General features: G+C 41.0%; 1 protein-coding gene across 1 annotated transcript in view; it reads right to left on the minus strand.

Moving 5' to 3' along the window:
- Positions 1-21,158, minus strand: part of LOC145391443 (uncharacterized) — a 238,177-nt gene that overhangs the window by 192,895 nt on the left and 24,124 nt on the right. The window contains exon 4 of the mRNA XM_080266056.1: positions 12,393-12,534. Within this exon, the coding sequence (XP_080122182.1) occupies positions 12,393-12,534 (142 nt within the window). The remainder of the gene's footprint in view (positions 1-12,392; positions 12,535-21,158) is intronic.

The following is a 21,158-nucleotide window of genomic DNA, read 5'->3' on the forward strand; positions in this document are numbered from 1 at the left end:
TTAGTTGACGGGTGGGCCATGGGCCAAGAAAAAAATTGATTAAAGTTTGAGGCGGATCCGGATCCTATGTATTCCGCACAATATCTCCAAAAGTTCTCATTGAATTTAGATCAAATTTTGTGGAAGGGTAGGCCATGAGTCGAGGAACAATTAATTAAATTTGGGGGCGGATCCGGATCCCATGCATTCCACACAATACCTCAACGGATCAGGATCAGGATCCTTTTCAATGGCGATGGCATTGACGGAGGTATGCGCTTTCTGAGTGCATACCCCTTTTTATAACCTCTCTCACTCCCTTACTGCCGATAAACACTCGCTCTCTGTGACTCACATTCATTCACCCATACTCGCTCATTCAAGCTTTTTTTTTTTTTCGTTCTTTTTTTCTTTTCCCTTTTTTTTTTTTTTTTTTACGTGTCCAACACTGGGCAAAGGATTCAGGGCCTATCCCAAGCCCAAATTGTCCTTCACCACACCTGCACATGTCACCACTTCGGTGCTAATGCCCACCGTTCATACTGAAAATATGCTGGAGCTGTCTCATACAGGACTGGTGTACTGGAATTAGCAAGAGTATTTTTACAACATGTTGGCGGGTCTCCTGGTAGATCAGTAAAGTCTGCTTTTTATGAAATTCTAATTCTGAAACGTTCCCTGACCCAGCCGGGATTCGATTCTGGGTCCATTAGGACTGCAGTCCGCCTCTCTACCGATTCAGCCACCGCTTACTCAGTAACTAACTCAGTTTATGTTTCACTATTTTTTTTTTATACTTGGTCACTCTCTTCACGCTGACCGACATTCGCATTCACTCACTCTTATTCTCTCGGAGTTCTCATTCACTCCTGCAATCCGTCACACCCACTGTCACCCATTCGAATACATTCTAACTGGCCGTTTTACTTCTTCTTCGCTCTCTCAGTCACCCACATTTACTTGCCTTCACACTTAGGCATTCTCATCTAATGAATGAATGAATATTATTTTTTCACTCACCTTCGTTCCAATTCATTCACTGACTCCTGATTTGCACTCCCTCTCCCTCTCAGTGTCACGCACACCTGTTATCACTTATTCACACTTTCACACTAGCTTTTTCTTTCATAAATTTGTGGACCTCAAAATTACAACCACTCACTGCTATTTTATTTACTCTTATTCACTCCTTGCCTCTCACTAACTCTCGCAGTGTTACTCATTTTTCCCACTGTAAATTACTCTGAAACTTTCCTATTTGTACTTTCTCAGTATCTCTCATTTACTCATACCTCCCACTGTCAGTTGCTCTTAAGCTTTACCATTTTCAGTTTCTCATTATCGTTCATTTTACTCGCTGTTACAATTATTCACTCACACCAGGTTAGACTCATATTTTCCTCCCCACCCAATCCCTCTTCTTTGTTTCATTTACTATGCCTCAGTCTCAGATTCTCACTCGTAAGACTGTTGTTCTTTCATACTCAACCACTCTGTTGTCTGTTCTGTTCTCAAATGTTCCCTATATTTATCTTGCCGAAATCACTCCTACACTCACGGTATTGGGGCAGAACGTCGAACCTGCAAAAATGATGCCATCCATCTCACTAACACTGCATGATTGATAAAAGCGTTGGCGCACTTATATTAAGAATTTCTGTCTTATTTGCATACTAGACTTTTACTATGCTACTTTAATAGAATATTTTGTATTTCATGCACGTTAATGTACTTTAAAGCACTCTCTTTACCGAAACCCTCCTTAACCCTTATAATTCCTCCCTCCCCCTCGCGCCTCTGCATCCCTCCATTCTGTTATAAATTGTGATCCATGCGTTGAAACTTACAGAGTTTAGACTCGCACAGGGAGAGCACTGGTAACGTTAAGTGTTAAAATTGGAAACTTGGTCAGCTGTACGTCAGTCCTAATGAGGCAGCCAGGCATTCTAAACAGGATACGCCACCGACCACGCCTCTAGCCCCACCATCTCAGCAAGGTAGCCCCAGTCGGCGAGGATGTAGACAGAGCAAATCTTGGTATTTTACCGTATATAAGGCCCGGGATTATACTCAGTTTCGTCAGCAAGTGTAAGGAGGAACGAAATTACAACTGGAGAGTCATTTCTCTTTTTATAAGAAACGGCATATAGGGAGCAACAGCCCCAACAAGAGAGACAGCGCCCTGACTGTAAGTTCTGTGGACTGAGGAACCGACTTTGCCCTTTTTCTGCAAACCATCCTCCTCCTATATGGAGATAGGGAGTTGAGAGACGTTCGTATAACCGGGAAGTAGAGCCAACCATTTATAACGATGCCACCACGTGAAGGCGTCCCTCACCAACAGCAAGTCCTCGTAGTGAAAGAGTTAATCAAGAATCGGGAAGGGCTTTATGGACGAAAAGGAAACGATGGAAGTTAGGGTAACTTGAGGAGAAAGGAGCTTGTAAAAATTTTACGTAGAACGATTTACATGGTAAACCAATCGCACCATGTTCGATGATAAGTTCTGCCCCCTCCTGCTGACCGTGGTTTTGATCCCATGGGAAGTATGGAGATTTTATTTTATTTATTTATTTATTCATTTATTTCTTTGCGGGGAGGAGCCAATTCCATGATGCATTTCAAATTTAGTCTTCCTGCCTCCGAACGATTTTCTTCCCCTTAGGAAGGATTTGAAGTAGGAGTTGCAGCGACAGTAGCTGCGACCCCAGTCTCCAATGAACGTGAACCCAGTGGAGAGGCGGTCAAAGCGGCCCTTCTGTTGTCCAGCATCCTCATATCGAGGACAGGCATGCTGAGGACGTTTGTATAACCGAGCAACTCTGCCTGGTTATATCGGTGCCTCCACGTGAAGATGTCCTTCCCAAGCACTAAGCGTCGGAGTGAACGAATTCATAAAAACCATATCAAATGTCTCAAGTTTGAAACGTCTCTATAAGCTGAGTAAGAACCTCCGAAATTGGCCATTCATGATATGAACCGACATCAAAGTGAAAGGTTTAATGTGCACGACTCGGCATAGATTACATGAGTTCGAGAAGCAATAAACAACCTTGGAAAATACACCAACTCATGTCACCACTTCAGCGCCTATATCACCGTCCATACTGAATGCATGCATGAGCTGTCTCATTAATGACTGGTATAATAGTGTTTGCAGAGATAAGCTTTGTGGAAGATCTGGTAAGACTTTTAAAAACGAATTGAATATCCACAAATAGACACAGTGTGCGTCAATAACAAACAACAGAATATTGAAATGAAGTCGTATGGTGCAGACTAAATCGCTAAGGGATAACATATTGCGGAATTTCTAAAGCCACTTACTATAAGAGTATAAAAAGACGAGTGATATTCCGACTGGCTTCCGTCTATCCTTAGTAAGACCGATTCTTGCACGTACACTCCGGGGATGTCCTTCCCATGGAGAATGAAAACATCTTCTGTTGGCTAATAAAGAATAATATAATAACGAAAGACGTTCCCAGGTAGCAAGGCTTAACTTCGCACTGATTTATATACTGCAATTCCTTCTCCCTGTTTCCTGCCTGCCCCTTCATTCTTGCTTATCCCCTGCAAAATATAACAGTGGAAAAGGGTATCCCATAAGTCTCGAATAAAGGTGGTAATAACTAATTCGTTCCCCCCCCTCTCTCTCTCTCTCTCTCTCTCTCTCTCTCTCTCTCTCCTGCCTGGAAATCTCGCCCAAATTCATGTATCAGGAACAATGGCGAACAGTTTAGGCCAGTTCTGTGACTAAAAGCTTTTATATTGTCACATTCATTTTTGTCCTATGATTCCAGACTTAAGGGACACCCTGTATGGAAAGAGTAGTATATCTCGGGCGAAGACTGCTTTGCATGAATGAATTTAGCATGGAGTTATACATGCTATGGAGTGCATCATTCGTAGCCTGTCATTCGATACATTACTGTGACTCTTTTCCCAGTGGTATTAATCAAGCGAGTTTTTGCCTATGCGATGGGGTTGTGATTATACCGGTCAGAATGTAAAGGTTCCAATGTATGCCTGGTTTATTTTACTTTACATTCCCATGACTGTTACAATTTTCACAATTTTGTTATCCGTTGATCATACCTACACATTATGGTCAGAGTATGAGAAAGGTTGCTGATACTTATCATGATTATAATTAAAGACAAAATCAAATTGTCAGGTTTAACGCCGTTTAAGTGCATCATCATGGAGATAGATTGCTTCTGAAATCATCGCAATATGAAACTAAAGTTTTATATACAGTATCTTTCTTTATAAATCGTCAGCTATTACACTGGACCTGGCGCGTGTCTGCCAATCAGTAGCTTTAGACAATAAGTTTTGTTACTGTCCACCATCTTTTCCCATGCTAGAAAAATTAGCAGTCTCATTCGTAGGATAAATATTTCTTATTATTACTATGGCTAAACGTGGGATAGGTTACTAAGACATGGCGGGTAAGGAAACCTCAGATTGTTGTTCTTGCAGCAGTTGTGTGTCTGGTAATTGAAGCGTGGCTCTGCAGGGGTTTATATTGATCGATGGATCCAAGTGGCGAAGCAAGGTTACTCCAGACTATCGAAGTGCTATTTTTCTGCGGGAGATATTTTTTTTTTTAATTGGAGTTAGATTCCCCAATAATACGAGTAATTCAGTTTCGCATGTGCTTATAGACACTTTTCGTGGTACCAAAAGGGTGTTTGCAAGTACACTTTCAATAACCACAGGGAAGCCGAACTAACTATACTCCATTTCACTAAGTTTGGCACCATCAAAGATGTATTCAGCACTTGTAGTGTTGATGTAAATCCTCTGAACAAGATGAAACTCTCTTCTCTAACCTTGAGAACCAACATAAAAGACAATACAAAAAGGTATGTCCAGTACTGAGGACCTTTATCAATGCAATAGGTGTTGAGGACATCAATGATGGTGCCAGACTCGGTGAAATGGAGTATAAGTGCCCCAGCGCTGAGAAAAATCTGTAGAGTGTGGACACAGCTTAGAAAAGCACAAGAACTAGGACAATACAAAAACACAGAAATGCCTTGTACATTATCAGGGCAAGGGATATAAAAAATAACACTGGCAATAATCTGAATAATGCTAACATATCTCTCAACTGATTTTTTTCTCTCTCTCTGAAATCAAAGAAATCTTCCTCTATTCCCCACTGTCCGCGGCTGATAACATTCATTGTCCTGGTTGAGATGATGAGCCAAGACCTGGTCTTTCTTGCGATTTCCGTTTTTAATGACAGGGGTTTAGACAGAACATTTTACATGAGGGAAAAGATCTGCGTGTATGACAGGTCGAGATTTGGTTTGCCTGACACTTTTTCGAGAGAGAAATGTATAGACCAAGGGAAATAGAACAAGGTGATTAGACCATATTCATACAGCAGCAGACAATAATATCGATACTGTAAACTTCACTGTAATAAATAACGAAACAATGAATAGTGACAGTCAAAATCCAACAATGAGATCTTCGTAGCCCAACAAACTTTACATAATTTGCAAAAGTTTAATAACCATTCAACTAAGATTTGGAGCGATACTCATGTATGGAAGGGTACTCTCTGACAGTAAAGGCAAATACTCAGTCTGCATGCGTCCCTCCGACCCATCCCTTCACTCCCCTTCCCTTCACTTTTCTCCTGATATCAAACTTTATTCCCACACTGACACACCTTACCTTACTATTGACTGCTGCTTCTTTGTATATTCCTCATTCATTTAGACTACTTCCTCATATTCGATTCGTTCTACGCTCTTAGAGATGCACATACAAGTAGGAGCAGTAATAATAAAGATGATGGTGTTGGTGATACTACTACTACTACTACTACTAGTACTACTACTAGTAATAATATAATAATAATAATAATAATAATAATAATAATGATAATAGTAATAATAATAATAATAATAATAATAATAATAATAATAATAATAATAATAATATTATTATTATTATTATTATTAATAATATTATTATTTATTATTATTATTAATATTATTATTATTATTATTATTATTATTATTATTACCATTGTTGTTGATATTATTATTATTGTTATTATTATTATTATTATTATTATTATTATTATTATTAATATTATTATTATTATTATTATTATTATTAATATTATTATAATTATTATTATTATCATCATTAATGATGAAAGTGGAACTCCGAAAACTTGGGCACCGAGTTGTTGACGCATAGCTTTGCTGTATATGCCTTGGCCAAGCCCTGCACACGGACTCGCCATACAGCCTCAATGACATGGTTCATGGTGGGCTGAAATGAGACTAAGGTTAAACTAAGTTGACACCATATGACCTTGATCTTTGACCTCCTGACCGTGCTAAACTTCTCAGTTAACCGCCCCTCCACACTAAACAGAAGTTTATCGAAATCCGTTGAAGGGTTCAGGAGATATCGCGCGCGCACGCATATGACCTAGACCGTTGACTCCTTGGCCTTGCTGACACACTCACTTCATCAGCCTATCATACTTTATCACTGACAAAAATTTGGTCGAGATTTGCTGAGGGGTTCAGGAGATATCGTGCCCATACCCATGACCTTGACCTTTCATCCCTCGACATTGTTGACCTAATCAGTTCATCGTCCATTTATACTGTACCACTGACAAAAATAGGTCGAAATCAGTCATGGGGTTCAGGAGTTATCGCGTCTACAGCAAAATGACCTTCACCTTTGACCATTTGACCTTGCTGATCTAATCAACTCATCGTCCCTTCGTTCAGTACCACTGAAAAAAATTTGGTCTAAACCCGTCAAGGTGTTCAGGAGATATTGTGACCAAACCCATATGACCTTGTACTTTGACCCCTTGACCTTGCTGGCCCAATCAATTCATCAACCTTTCATACTGTATCAGTTACAAAAATCTGATCAAAATCCATTGAGGGGTTCAGCAGACATAGCGCCCAAACCCCTGATCTTGACCTTTGACCCCTTGACCCTGCTGACTTAATCAGTTCATCATCCCTTTGGACTGTGCCACTGACAAAAGTTTGGTTCAGGAGATATTGTGCCCATACCCATATGACTTTGACCTTTGACCCCATGACCTTGCTAGTCAGTTCGCTGTCTCTTCATACCGTATCAGTTGTATCACTGACAAACGTTTGATCGAAATCTGTCCAGGGGTTCAGGAAATATCGCGTCCACACCCATGACCTTGACTTTTGATCCCTTAATCTTGCTGACCTATTCAGTTCGTTGTCCCTTCATCCTGTACCACTGACAAAAGTATGGTCGAAATCTGTCACGGAGTTCAGGAGATGTTGCACCCACAAAGATAAAATAAATCGATTGAACTTGACCTCTGACCCCTTGATCTTGCTGACCTAATCAGTCCATTATCCCTTCATACTCCATCACTGGCAAGAGTTGGGTTGAAGTTCATCTAGGGATTAGGAAGATATCGCGCCCACAGGGATAAGCTAAGTCAACCCCATATGACCTTGTCCCTCGACATCTTGACCTGGCTGTCCTAACCAATCCATCATCTCCTCATATTGGATCACTGAAAAAATTTTGTGGCATCTCTCAATGGGTTTAGGAGATATCACATCCACAATAGTGTTCTAGATGCACGGGGCCACGATTGCACATATGCACTCACAGACAGACAGACCAATCACTTAATGCCTCCTTCACGATAGGGGGGTGAAGGCATAATAACAACAACAACAACTACAACAACAACAACAACAATAATAATAATAATAATAATAATAAAAATAATAATAATAATAATAATAATAATAATAATAACAATAATAGTAATAATAATAACTAGTTACCTATTCTTATTGTATAGCCACAATAAGGAAATTTCGCCGAAACTATTTATGGTATATAAGGTATGCGTAATATAAACAAGATCTGAAAACGCTGAGGTAACTTCTTGTGTAGCATCAACAAGATCTGAAGACAAAGATGTTGACGAACGCATGTGTAGATTTGACGTTTGTCTCAATAACTGGCCAACTGTATGCCTGCCTGTAACCATATGCCTTTCAAGACATAAGAGGAGCCAAAACTAAATGTCTGGCAAGTTACAACTTGAGCTTTTTGTGATTTTCTTTAAAACGTGTTGCTAAGAAACAACTGAGCAGATTTGAATTCAGTACTTTGCACTAGGCTCAATGGCAAAATACTAAGCCAAAATTATTTAACAAACATTTTTATCACAGGATTTTCAACCAAATAGCCATATCTCAATTAGTTACAGAGATATTTCAATTTCAAATATGAAGTTTCTAGAATGATGAGTATATGACCTTCAAAAATAGGTCAAGGTCATTTACACTTGGCACAAGGACCTGGGTTACCCTAAGGTACCTTCATGTACAATATGATCAAGATCGAAGAAAAAAGTAATAATAATAATAATAATAATAATAATAATAATAATAATAATAATAATAATAATAATAACAATAATAATAATAATAATAATAATAATATAATAATAATGATGATGATGATAATAATAATAATAATAATAATAATAATAATAATAATAATAATTGACAAAAGAAACTTAATATGGCGAAGCTTAATAATACTGACGAAAACGAGAAGCTTCTCCATTTTTTTCTTTTTTATGTGTCCGACTCTGGGCATAGGCTTCACAGCCTGTTCCCAAGGCCCAGTAGTCCTCCTACCTACCGTACACCTCTACATGTCACCACTTCGGCGCTAACACCCACCGTCCATATTGAATACATGCTAGGGCTGTCTCATACAGGACTGGTATATTGGCATTAGAGAAGATAATTTTACGACATGTCGGTGGGTCTTCTGCTAGATCGGCAAAGTCTGTTTTTATGAAAATCAAATCCATAAACTGTTCCCTGCCCCAGCGGGAATTTGAACCTGGGCCACCTCCGTACCGATCGAGCCACCGCCTCCGCCTATGGCGAGACTTAAAAATAATCCTGATTTCGTGAGTTTGATATGTCAGGGAAAGCATGCAGAGATTGTCAGACATAAAAGTATTGATCTTGCTGGTGAATCCCTTGAGTGTGTTGAAAAATCTTGTTACCGGTATATGGGTGACATGTTATTTTTTTTTTTTTAATAACAGGACGGGGGAAGGAAAACAAATGAAAAAAAAAAAAAAATCCATACACCAGATTACTGGTGTCCTCTGCTCATGTGCTGGTAGTGGGGCTGGAAGTAGGTCTGTGTCAAGGGTAAGAGAAAGTCCAGGAAGCTGTTGCCTCTCTTGACACTGAGAGGGCCCACCCTCCTCATGTGTTAGAAATGTAATGCTGCATGGCAGGGAGGTATAGGGAGTAAAGGAAGACGATATTCATAGACTTAAACGAACATAAATGACAACGATCAGATGAATGTGTACGGTAGTGCGTCTTTGAATGCGAATTCGGGGGGGGGGGGGAGGACTATGACTGAAGAGTTAAGAGGAAAGACTGGACTGGAGTATGTTGGTGTGTGATGAGGAGGTGTAGATTGAAGTACTTTGGGGACGTTGAAAGGATGGAGAATGTAACTTCAGTGATGAGCAGCGTGGACAGCCGCCAGTAGGTAACCAATGCCACTGCATGCAAGCATGTTGGAGCATTTATAATCGATATGACATTAACGATATGAGTTATAAAATCGCACACTGTAAGACAAACCTTTCTAATTTTAATTCGATATATGACTTCATGAGTTATTTGAGAGGAGCATGTGGAGTCACATGGAGAGACAGACTGACAAATGGGGAAGGAAGAAACATTGTGATGTGGATGTGGATGTGATGGGAAGCGTTAGGAGAAACACACTGAGGTGGTTTGGCCATGTGGAGAGGATGGAGAGTGAGAGACTGACGAGGAGAGTGTATGTGAGTGAGGTGGAGGGGGGGAGAGGGAGGGGGAGGCCAAGGATGAGATGGAGGGATGGAGTGGAGAGGTATATGAGAGAGGGGTGTGGGAGCTGGAAGAAGGGCAGCGAAATGGCGGGGGACAGGGCGACATGGAGTCAATTTGTTTATGGTCACCCCTTACGGGATTAAGGTGTCTGGCAATAGATAAAGATAGATAGACAGACTTCACACATTTATCTTTATTCACACAGCTGTCAAATACCTACAACCAAAGACCAGTGAATATTAAAACTTGCAGTAATTTACCTTTATGAAGGGTCATTTACTTTAGGAACTGGTAAAAATGCTTTATGAATAGCTTTCTAGTACATTAACATTACGTGATGGGATGTACATTTTTCCCACATTTTAACTTGGTCGGGAAAGAATGGAGAATTACTAACACACTAGGAGAGTGTATGTGAGTGAGGTGGAGAGGGAGAGGGGGAGGAGACCGAAGGTGATATGAAGGGATGGAGTGGAGGGTATGTAAAAAAGGAGATTGTTGAAGAGGGAGCGCAACCTATCTACCTAAGAGAAGAGGACTGGGTGATATGGAGGCAATTCGTCTGTAGTCGCCCCTTGCAGGATTATGGCGTATAACTATAGTTTGATAAAGAGAATTTGATGATATGAATGGTTTTTTCTTTCAGCTGACAGTTTACATACTGTTTTGTGCATTACTAGCCGGAATACTTATTTGCGACGAGCAATGTGTGTGTAGAATATTAAATCAGTCTCTTTCAGATTGTTAGTGCAGGGATTTAAAGCAAGTTCCCTTAACCCCTTTCACTGATTATGACCAGGTGTTAGGTGATGGCGACCATTATCCACTCGCTTAATGTTGTGTTGCGTACTTCTTCCTTCACTGTGTACCATTCTTTTTCTCCTAAGCCTGCCATCATGATTTCCTGCATCTTCCATCCCTCTTGTCACCTTTATTACTCTTCTTCCCACTTTATGGTGCTTTATGTTGCCCTTCATTGTGTGACAAGCATAATGGTTTCCTGTAACCCAGAAAACCATTTATAAAGTTGGATGGTAACCACATAAGCAGGTAACGGAGTGATGTGGAGCTTGCAATGGTGCCCCTGTTAACTGGGTGGAGAGACGCAAATTGGGCATCTACTGGCGAACCATACCTTCACACATTTTCCCCGCGACTTGCTTTGGCGAGGCGCTGTTCACCACACGGGAACATCGGTCCACCGCACGGGACGTTCAAGTAAGGGCGGTTGCTTGCCTGTCTGATTTGCTCAGTAAGACAGGCTGGGGGTTGGACAACAACAACAACAACAACAACACAACAACAACTGTTATACGATCAACGCCGGAAAGAATTCCCGTAGTGAATGGATTAACCAGACGAACTAATAACTCCATCACTATAATGACACCAGACAATGACAATGGAGAAGGACTGATGTGACCGAATGGTTATACAAACATCCCTCAGCTCCTTCCATATCCCTCGAAAGAAGGATAGTGGACTGTAGAAGAAGGCATCTCTGGCCTGCTGTTCACCTACAGTAATATATGCTGAGATGAGCCTGGGATTTCGTCTACTGTTCTCTAATAGCCTACTACTACTACTACTTCTAAAGTTTTACGAAGACCTTGAATACTGAAGAGGTCGATGAAGTCTATAATTATCTTATCCCTACATCTCGAAAAGTCTCCCTTAGGCTGATTAAAATAGGAGATAAAATGAGGCAGGGAACAGATTCAGGACACGAATATCATGAACACGGTCGTAGCAGATCATTCACAAGGCACACTGACATATCATTCAAATGCCCACGCTAATGCCATCACACTAGTCCTGAACTGGTCGGGACAACTCTGGTATTTCATTACAACTAACGTCAGATGATTAAGCCGACTGAGAGTCATAGGTGTCCGCAAATGCTAAGTGAGGCAAAGGGGTTTTACCGAGATGGGAGGCGATTAAAGGCACTTGGTGATGCAGTCTGCCATCCTCCATTCGAGGGAAAGGGAAGGGAGTTGAGGGACGTTCGTATAATAGGGCAACGGAGCCACTCGGTATGGTTGACTAAGGAGCGTTGTGGTGTTGATGTGAATGTGCTGGAAAGTGTTAGGAAAAGTACCTTAAAACAGTTCGGCCAGGAAGAAAGAATGGAAAACGTAAAATTGACTAAGAGAGGGATAGAGGTGGAGAGTGGAAAGGAAACCCGAGGACGAGGCGAATGATTGGCCTGGGCATGTATATGAAGTAGTGTGGTTTGAGAGAGAGGGAGGAGAGCCTGACGGTGGAGGACACGGCGACATGCAGGAAACTTATTCATGACCACTCCATTAGGGATTACTGTGTCTCACTATTGATAGATAAACAGATGGATAGGTAGATCGATAGACAGATATAGACGGATAGACAGATCGATCGATTGATCTGTGGGTAGATAGATTGATAGGTAAATAGAGAAGGTATACTGAAACGTAGAGAAATGGATAGATAGATAAGTAAACTGATAATACTTACTAAGGACTATCATGTATGCCTTGGCCGTCTCTGTACGGAAACTGGGATGCTCGGCAATGACCTCACAGCGGTACACACCTGATGCCCTGTCACGCAGCTGAGTCAGGCACAGCGTCACGCGGTGCTCACTGCGGTACACCTCCTGGAGATAAAGAACAGCGTGATTTAGAGCCATGGCTGCCTTAGGATATGTTGTCGTTGTTGTTGTTGTTGGTGTTGTTGTTGCAATCTCAGGATCATCTGAATTTGAACCAGTGGACTGCAAGAAGCCGACCAATTCAGCCGGTCGCCCCTGGAGATCTTTTGTTACAGCCATGCTGCAATAATTTGGTGCATGAGGAGAAAGGTTTTTTGAATGCAAGGAAGAAGAAACCAAAGGACAGTGGCCTGCAAATTGCTCCCTCAAAGAAGAAAAACAAAAACAAGGCAATACAGAGCCAAATTCAAAATCCACTCATTTTGAGTTGCCTAGACACATTGAGTTTGAAAGACTGGAGATCGTAGGCAGTAGGAAAAACAGACAGAGGAAGACAGTTCCAGAGTTGACCTCTTGCATACATGAAAGATTGGGTGTAGCGGTTAACTCTTGCATTAGAGAGTTGGACAGAAAAGGGATTAGGGTATGTTGCTAGATGAGTGCTACGTGTCCGCCGTAGTGGTGGAGAGCTGCAAGCAGACAGTTCAGTGGAGCAGTGACAACTGAAGTAGAAACAGGAAAGTGATAAAGATTCAACAGTGCGGTGAAGAGAGAAGTTGAAGGGAGTCAGTAAGAAGAGGAGAGTTAATGAGGTGAAATGCCTTTGACTCCATCCTATTGAGAAGAGCTGTGTGTGGGAAGCCTCCCCACACATGAGAGTTGTACTCTACACAGGGGCGAATAAAACCCGTGTATAAAGTCAACAACTATGAAGGGGTAAAGAAGGTATGGAGTCGGCTTAGCACAACCAATCTCTTGAAAGCAGATTTTACAAGGGAGATAATATGTTTTTTCCAAGATAAATCCCGAGAGAATGAAACCCCAAGCATGTTTAGAGATGATGCGGGATTGGGCTGGATATTGTTAAAAATGAGAGGGTACACCTGTGGAAGATTCTGTCGGGTTGATAGATGAAAAATCTGAGTTTTTGATGCATTAAAAACCCCAATCAGAAATATGAACCAAGTCAGACATTAGGTGTGCCATAGCCTCATCCTTTGTTTGTTGAAGCAACTGCTGAGATCGAAGCTGCGGGAAGCGAATAGAAAGGTGAAGGGTGGAGTCATCAGAATATGAGTGAATAGGATTAGATGTACAGCTTAGAAGGTCATTGATAGATAAAAGGAAGAGAATTGGGGATAGGGCAGAGCCCTGAGGAGCACCATTATTGATAGCTCTATGAGAAGAACCGTAACCGTCTACAACAGCAGCTATAGAACGACCAGAAAGGAAGTTAGAGATGAAGGCACAGATAGAAGGATAGAAACCGTAGGAGGGCAGGTTGGAAATTAAAGATTTATGCCAGACTCGATCGAAAGCCTTTGAGATGTCAAGTGCAATGGCAAAGCTTTCGCCAAAGTCCCGAAAGGAGGATGACCAGGAGTCTGAAAGGTAGGTGAGAAGATCGCCAGTGGAGCGTCCCTGACGGAACCCATACTGACGATCGGAAAGAAGGTTGTGATAGGAAAGATGTCTTAAAATTTTTCTATTAAGAATTGACTCGAAAACTTTTGAAATACAGGACGTTAAAGCAATTGGACGATAGTTGGAGGGTTGGGAGTGGTCACCCTTCTTTGGGACTGGCTGAATGAGAGCAAACTTCCAGCAAGAAGGAAAGGTACAAGTTGACAGACAAAGGCGAAATAGTTTGCCTAGGCAGGGTGTAAGCACAGAAGCACAGTTCTTGAGAACAACAGGAGGGACCCCATCAGGCCCATATGCCTTGTTAGTACTGAGGCCAGTGATGGCAGAAAATACATCAACTGAAGAAATTTTAATGTCAGCCATGAGGAAGTCAGAGGGGGAAGTGATGGAGGAACAGCACCGGAATCGTCTAAGGTGGAATTGGAGGAGAAAGTCTGTGCGAAAAGATCTGCTTTATCAGTAGAAGAATATATATATATATATATATATATATATATATATATATATATATATATATATATATATATATATATATATATATATATATATATATATATATATATATATATATATATATATATATATATATATATATATATATATATATATATATATACTGTATATACACACACACACACACGCGCGCCGCTCAGAACATCAGACTTCATCGTGCTCAAGACGTAAAGTTGAAATAACAGAATTTAGTGATGGAAATATACGTGTAACTTAAAATAAAACTCTTTCTGGTGTGAAGAGGCGTCTTTATTAGCAATTCATCACTGGGTATTGAAAGCTGGAAGAAATTCGAAGAAAATGGAGGCCATAATTAATGAGATATTAGCTTTCGAATACCTTATAAAACTGGGAATATAAACAGCAGTGTGGATGGCATTAGAGTAATCCACCTTAAAAGCATCGCCCTAACAGGAATATGTCTCATCTTTACAAAAAGATGAGATTCAGGGGTGGGTTGGCTCCGGTAGCTTTTGTAGGCCTTCTTATTGTTGTGGACAGCATTAGAACAAGCGTGATTAAACCGAGGGTTTTTTGCATTAGTCAATGGATATGAGACTGGAATGTATGCTTCCATGACAGAGAGAATAACCTCCGTAATGGTCATAGCACACTCATATGGCTCTCGGCCATGGAAGCAATAATCATTCCAGGGATAATCAAAGAAGTATTGCCTGAGGGCCTCCCAATCAGCACCTCCAAAGAGCCACAACTAAAGTTTCTTTGAAGGGTCCACATGCCGTACTGTAGCAATAGGATAGGTTAAGATAATAAGGTTTTGACTGGAGGAGCCCAACAGAGAGGAAAGATTTACAGCAGAAGCAGAAGGATTAGTTGTAAGAAAGAGGTCTAGTATGTTGGAACTCTCGCTGAGGCGGGTAGGGGTACAGGTTGGGTGCTTTACAAGCTGCTCTAGGTCATTGAGGATTGACAAGAAGTAGGCTTGTTCACCAGGTGGATCAGTGAATAGAGAGGAGAGCCAAAGGTGGTGGTGAACATTGAAATCTCCTAAAATGGAGATTTCAGAGAAAGGAAATATGGACAGGAGAATCAAGTTCAGGAACACGACAGCAAGAAGTCGTTGCATACATAATACGCGACAGCCACCCTTAGCTTTGAAATGAGTATCGAGAAAGTAGGAGGATACAGAGAAGGGTTTGCCATCAGTTGCCTCAGACAGCTGTCTCAGTTAGGAAGAGGTGAGGTTTAGAGGAGGAGAGGTGGTGCTTAACAGAGAGAAAGTTAGAGGAAGGGCTGCGAATTTTGCAGAAATGAAGAAGTCAGTCAGACAGTGGTTCCAGACATCTCACTGGGTCGTCACCGGAAGAGTGGAGGATGAAAGTTAGTTCAGAAGATCACCAACGGAGCATCCCTCGTAGAACCCATACTGACGATCAGAAAGAAGGTTGTGATAGGAAAGAATTTTTTTTTTTTTTTTTAAGAATAGACCCCAAAACTTTTGAAATACAGGATGTTAAAACAATTGGGCGATTGTCAGAGGGCTGGGAATGGTCACCCTTCTTTGGGACTGGCTGAATGAGAGCAAACTTCCAGTAAGAAGGAAAGGTGCAAGTTGATAAACAAAGATGAAAGACTTTACCTAGGCAGGGTGTCAGCACAGAAGCACAGTTCTTAAGGACAACAGGGGGTACCCCATCAGGCCCATATGCCTTGTTAGTACTGAGGCCAGTGACGGCAAAAAATACATCAAGTGAAGAATTTCTTATGTCAGCAATGAGGAAGTCAGAGGGGAGAAGATATGGAGGGACAGCACTGGAATTGTCTAAGGTGGCACTGGAGGAGAAAGTCTGAGCAAATAGTTCTGCTTTATCAGTAGAAGAAATAGCTGCAGAGCCATCAGAGTGAAAAAGAGGAGGGAAGGATGATGAGGTAACGTTGTTTGGCAAGATGCCAGAGGAAGTGGAAAGAATTCGAGTTGGAGAGTTCAGAGCACTTAGTACGGATGAAATTATTTTTAGCTGAATGAAGAACAGACTTAGCATGACTTCGGGCAGAAACATAAAAAAGATGAGATTCAGGGGTGAACTGACTTTGGTACCTTTTGTTGGCCTTCTCCTTGTTGTGGACAGCATTAGAACAAGCGTGATTAAATCTTTTTTTTTTTTTTTTTTTTTTTGCATTAATTAAAGGATATGAGAAAAGCCTATGCCCAGAGAACACATAAAAAAAAAAAAAAAAGCTTCTATGCCCGACAGAATAACCTCTGTAATATTCATGGCACACTCAGATGGTTCCCAGCCATGGAAGCAATAATCATTCCACAGACAATCAAAGAAGTACTGCCTAAGGCTTCCCAGTCGGCAGCTCCAAAGTGCCACAACTGACGTTTCTTTGAAGGGTCCACAGGCCGTACTAGAGCAATGGGACAGATCAAGGTGATAAGGTTGTGATCGGAGAAGCCCAACGGAGAGGAAAGATTTACAGCGTAAGTAGAAGGATTTGTTGTAAGGAAGAATTAAGTATGTTGGAACTCTATCCAGGTCGGTCAGGGATATGGGTAGGTTGCTGTACAAGCTGCTCTAGGTCATTAAATATAGAAAAGATGTACAGTAGGTTTGTTAACCAGGTGGGTCAGTGAAAGGGAATAGTTAATAATTTATGACTTGTTTGTGTTTTTACCGTAGCAAGGAATGGCTTAGGAGCATCTAATGCTAAGAAACTGGAGGACAGAACGAACTGGTAAAATGATGATTAATGAATACATGCCACTGAGACAGTCACAGTATAAATATATATATATATATAATGTGTGTGTGTGTGTGTGAGTTCGACTCCGGGCATAGGCTTTGCAACCCGTTCCCAAGGACAGTAGCCCTACATACCATACACCACCACATGTCAATACTTTGGTGCTAACACCCACCACCCATAATGGATACATGTTAGTACTGCTTCATACAGGACTGGTGTATTCGTATTAGCAGGTTAGTTTTGCGACATGTCGGCGAGGCTTATGGTAGATCAGTAAAGTCTGCTAACAAGAAGCGATGCCAAGGCAGCAAACCCGTTCCCGTCAGTCATTTTAGTGTTGACGTATAAACACAACAGGATATCTAGTCAAAGATGTCGCATATCAAATTTGGAGAAAATCGGGTGAAAATTGACGATTTTTTGACCATTTGATATATTAGGCCCGACCCACCTGACACTGACCCCCCTACCGCTGACTGGGAGGTGACCCCCTGATGTAATGAGGCATGTTATAGGATGCGTATTTGAAAGATGCACCTTTAAGTTTTGGTTCATGTGGATGTGACGAATTTGAAAGGAGTTATGGCGAAAAAACGATTTTTACCTCTCTCCTCCCCCCCCTTTTTTTTTTTTTTTCATTTTTTGGGCCTACCGCCTGGGCCTTGGCCCAATTAGGAATAAAATTTAATCAGGTGATCAGAAGGTCATAGCCCATCATCCCTGTAATTTTAGTAAAAAACGCACAGGTAGTTTTCACGTCAAGTTGTTAATAGACAGACAGACAAACAAACAAAAAAACTGACAGACAAACCAAGTGAAAACAATACCCGTCCCCGAGCCCCTCCGGGGCGGGGGCTGGCAATAAAATACAAACCTTTAAACTATTCCCTGCCCCAGCAGGGATTCGAACCTGGGTCTATACAAACCCTTAAATTATTCCCAGCCCCAGCAGGGATTCGAACCTGTGCCAGTTAGGACTGCAGGCCACCTCTCTACCGACTCGCCTACAGTCCCCCAGGCCACGTCTCTACCGATTGGGCTACAGCCACCCCTCCTTCTATAAGTGACATAATGGTGCTGGAGATGGATGCCTTCAAATGGTGGCACCAACATTATCTGGCGGTGGGACTTCCCGGTAATAAAAACGTCTCTCAGTTCCGTTCCTATCTTCCAAATGGAGGATGGTGGCCGGCAGAAGAAGGGCAACTTCGGCCTGCAGTTCACCGCGTTCCTGAACTTAGTGTTCATATGAGGCTGGGGTTCCAACTACTACTACTACTACTACTACTACGACTACGACTACTGCTGCTGCTGCTGCTGGGGCTGCTTCTTATGGCATGTTAATAATCTCCTGTACGTTATGTGGTGCTGGATAGGGGAGCCTTCGCACGGTGGCTTTGAATTAGCTGGTTGGTTCCACTCCCTGGTTATGCAGTCTTAAATTTTCTCCCTATCCACAGAAGAAGATATGGCTGAGAGCAAAGAGGGAGGGGGGATTTCAGTCTACAATCTAGTGGGTTTACATTTCAGATGGAAGTGGGGTTTAAGCAACATTAAGAACAACAACAATTGCTTCTGCTATAAAACAGCTGCTACTACTACTACTACTATACTACAACTACTACTACTACTACTACTACTATACTACAACTACTACTACTACTACTACTATACTACAGCAACAACTACTACTACTACTACTATGTTGTTAATAAAAATCTATGCCGTTATTACAAAGACAACAAGAGGGGCACTCAGTGGAGCGCATCTCTCCGATAAGGGCAACATAATTTCCAAACTGCTCTTCAAAATGGGTTACGTTTTTTCATCAGTGATTTGGATTTCGCAGAAAGTGTTTTTCTGATCCAGAATCTGTACTACGATCCGGACCGGTCCCAAAACTTAATCGATTGTTTCCTGGGACATGGGCTATCTATCCACAAAATTAGGTCAAAATCTCTCATCTAGTTTAGGAGTAATACTGCTAACAGACAAACTAACAAACAGACAAACAAACAGGGTTGAAAACAAACTGTTCTTGTCGGACAGAAAAATAACATTTGAGAAAACAGTAAGCTGCAGTATGTGAAGAAAACGTATTTGGAAGAGTTGCTAGTAAGCCTTCCTAACCGACTAGTATGTGGGCCGTTGTAATGAATTCTCAGACACTGACAATCGATTCAGCTTTGTAACTTAGATTCTGCTTTTGACGGAAGGGCCATAGAAGGAAAATGCAGAGTTTTTCCATGTCTCTTATTCCTGCAGGGCATAACACATATATTCATAGAGTAGGAAAATTATTGTACGTTATACCCTTTTTCCTTTTATTCTTTCTTTTTCAGAAAGGGCAACAAAGACAATGCACATACTTCCCGTGACACTGTACTGTTTTACTCTAACCTAGTCTAAAGTCCCCATCTTTTCAATCTGAAGGCTGAGGTGTAAAAATCAATTGCAACTCAACTGACTTACATGAAAAAAAAAAAAAAATCTGGGACAGGTTAAAGTGAAAAAAATATAGTTCTTCCTGAAAAATAAATGAATAAATAACTAAAAAATAATAATAAATAAAAAAATATAAATAAATAAATAAATAAATAAATAAAAATATATATATAAAAGTTACGACAGGGGATCTATTATGAATATGTTTGAGATTCCCACCCCAGTGCTGGTCAGCGGCATAGAACTATACTCTGTTCACTTTAACCTGGCTTAAAACTGTCATCTCTCTGTCTTGAATGCTGGTATCAAGCAAGATATTCCCTTGTTATGGTGCTAGTTGCGAAGAAACGCCACATAAAAGGATGCAGGTTTCTAGTACTGGCTCATTCTGCCACTTAGCTGTGTAAAACAAGATACAAGAGGACAATAATCACTGCCTAGTTAAAGTGAATGAACTATAGGCATAAAATTGCCATTTTTCTGTCTTGAATGCTGAACTCGAAAGAGAGATCAACACTAGAATAAGTTGCCTGATATGAATAAATAAATAAATAAATAAAAACTGCAATCGAAAGGATGCATGGTCGTATCATATTCTGACATTGGTCAACGGGAAAAATATTGCAGAGCAATGGAAATCTCAACCAAGATAAAGAGAATAAACCATAGTTGAGCATATAATGGAAATAGCACTGTGAGACGAAAAAAAAAAAAAAAAGATTTGTGTTGACTTATTACAAGAAGTATTGAACTACTTGTCCGATGACTTTTTTTTTTTTTTTTTTTTTTTTTTTTGCTACCATCAGACGATTTCAGTCAAATTTGGAAAGACCTCTGGAAGTGAAGAGGAATAATTCAGACCACCAAAGCCCTCCGGTTCGAAGAGTTTCTCCTCAAATAAACAGAATCATGTGGAGGCAGCAAGAATGAAATGAATACACTACATCATAAGGGTGGGCACCTTAAACGCGATGACGTATATTCGAGTTCAGCAGTTGTGTTAGATAAAAGTACAGTTAGGGTCAACAGTTCTGTGAGACGGGTTACAGTCGGGGTCAACAGTTGTGTCAGATGGCTGTACAGCCGGGGCCAACAGCTGTGTTGGAGGTCTACAGTTCTATCAGATCACAATGCAGTAGGAGTCAAAAGTTGTGTCAAAGTAATTAGTGGTTAAAGGTACAGAAGGGATATTCTATCGTCACTGACTCTTTCACACAACCTTAGGCCCTGATTGTATTTCCTTCATTGCCCGATCTTCGACACATAACCTCAGTTGTACTTTGTATTTTTACTCTGTATTATGCAAGACGATTTTATTCACCGGAAGAACAACCCCACCAAGTGAAATAGTTAAGGTAGACACCCGATGTTTGCTAAGTCTCGGCCTTCTCTTCGCTGCAGACTTTTCACCTTAACTTGGCTAAAAATCCCCATCTGTTCCTCTAGAACACCGAGTTAGATTTAAAAAATAATAA

The sequence above is a fragment of the Coenobita brevimanus genome, chromosome 18 (genome assembly GCF_032717465.1).
Source record: "Coenobita brevimanus isolate Jiangsu-jjx chromosome 18, ASM3271746v2, whole genome shotgun sequence".
NCBI lineage: Eukaryota > Metazoa > Arthropoda > Malacostraca > Decapoda > Coenobitidae > Coenobita > Coenobita brevimanus.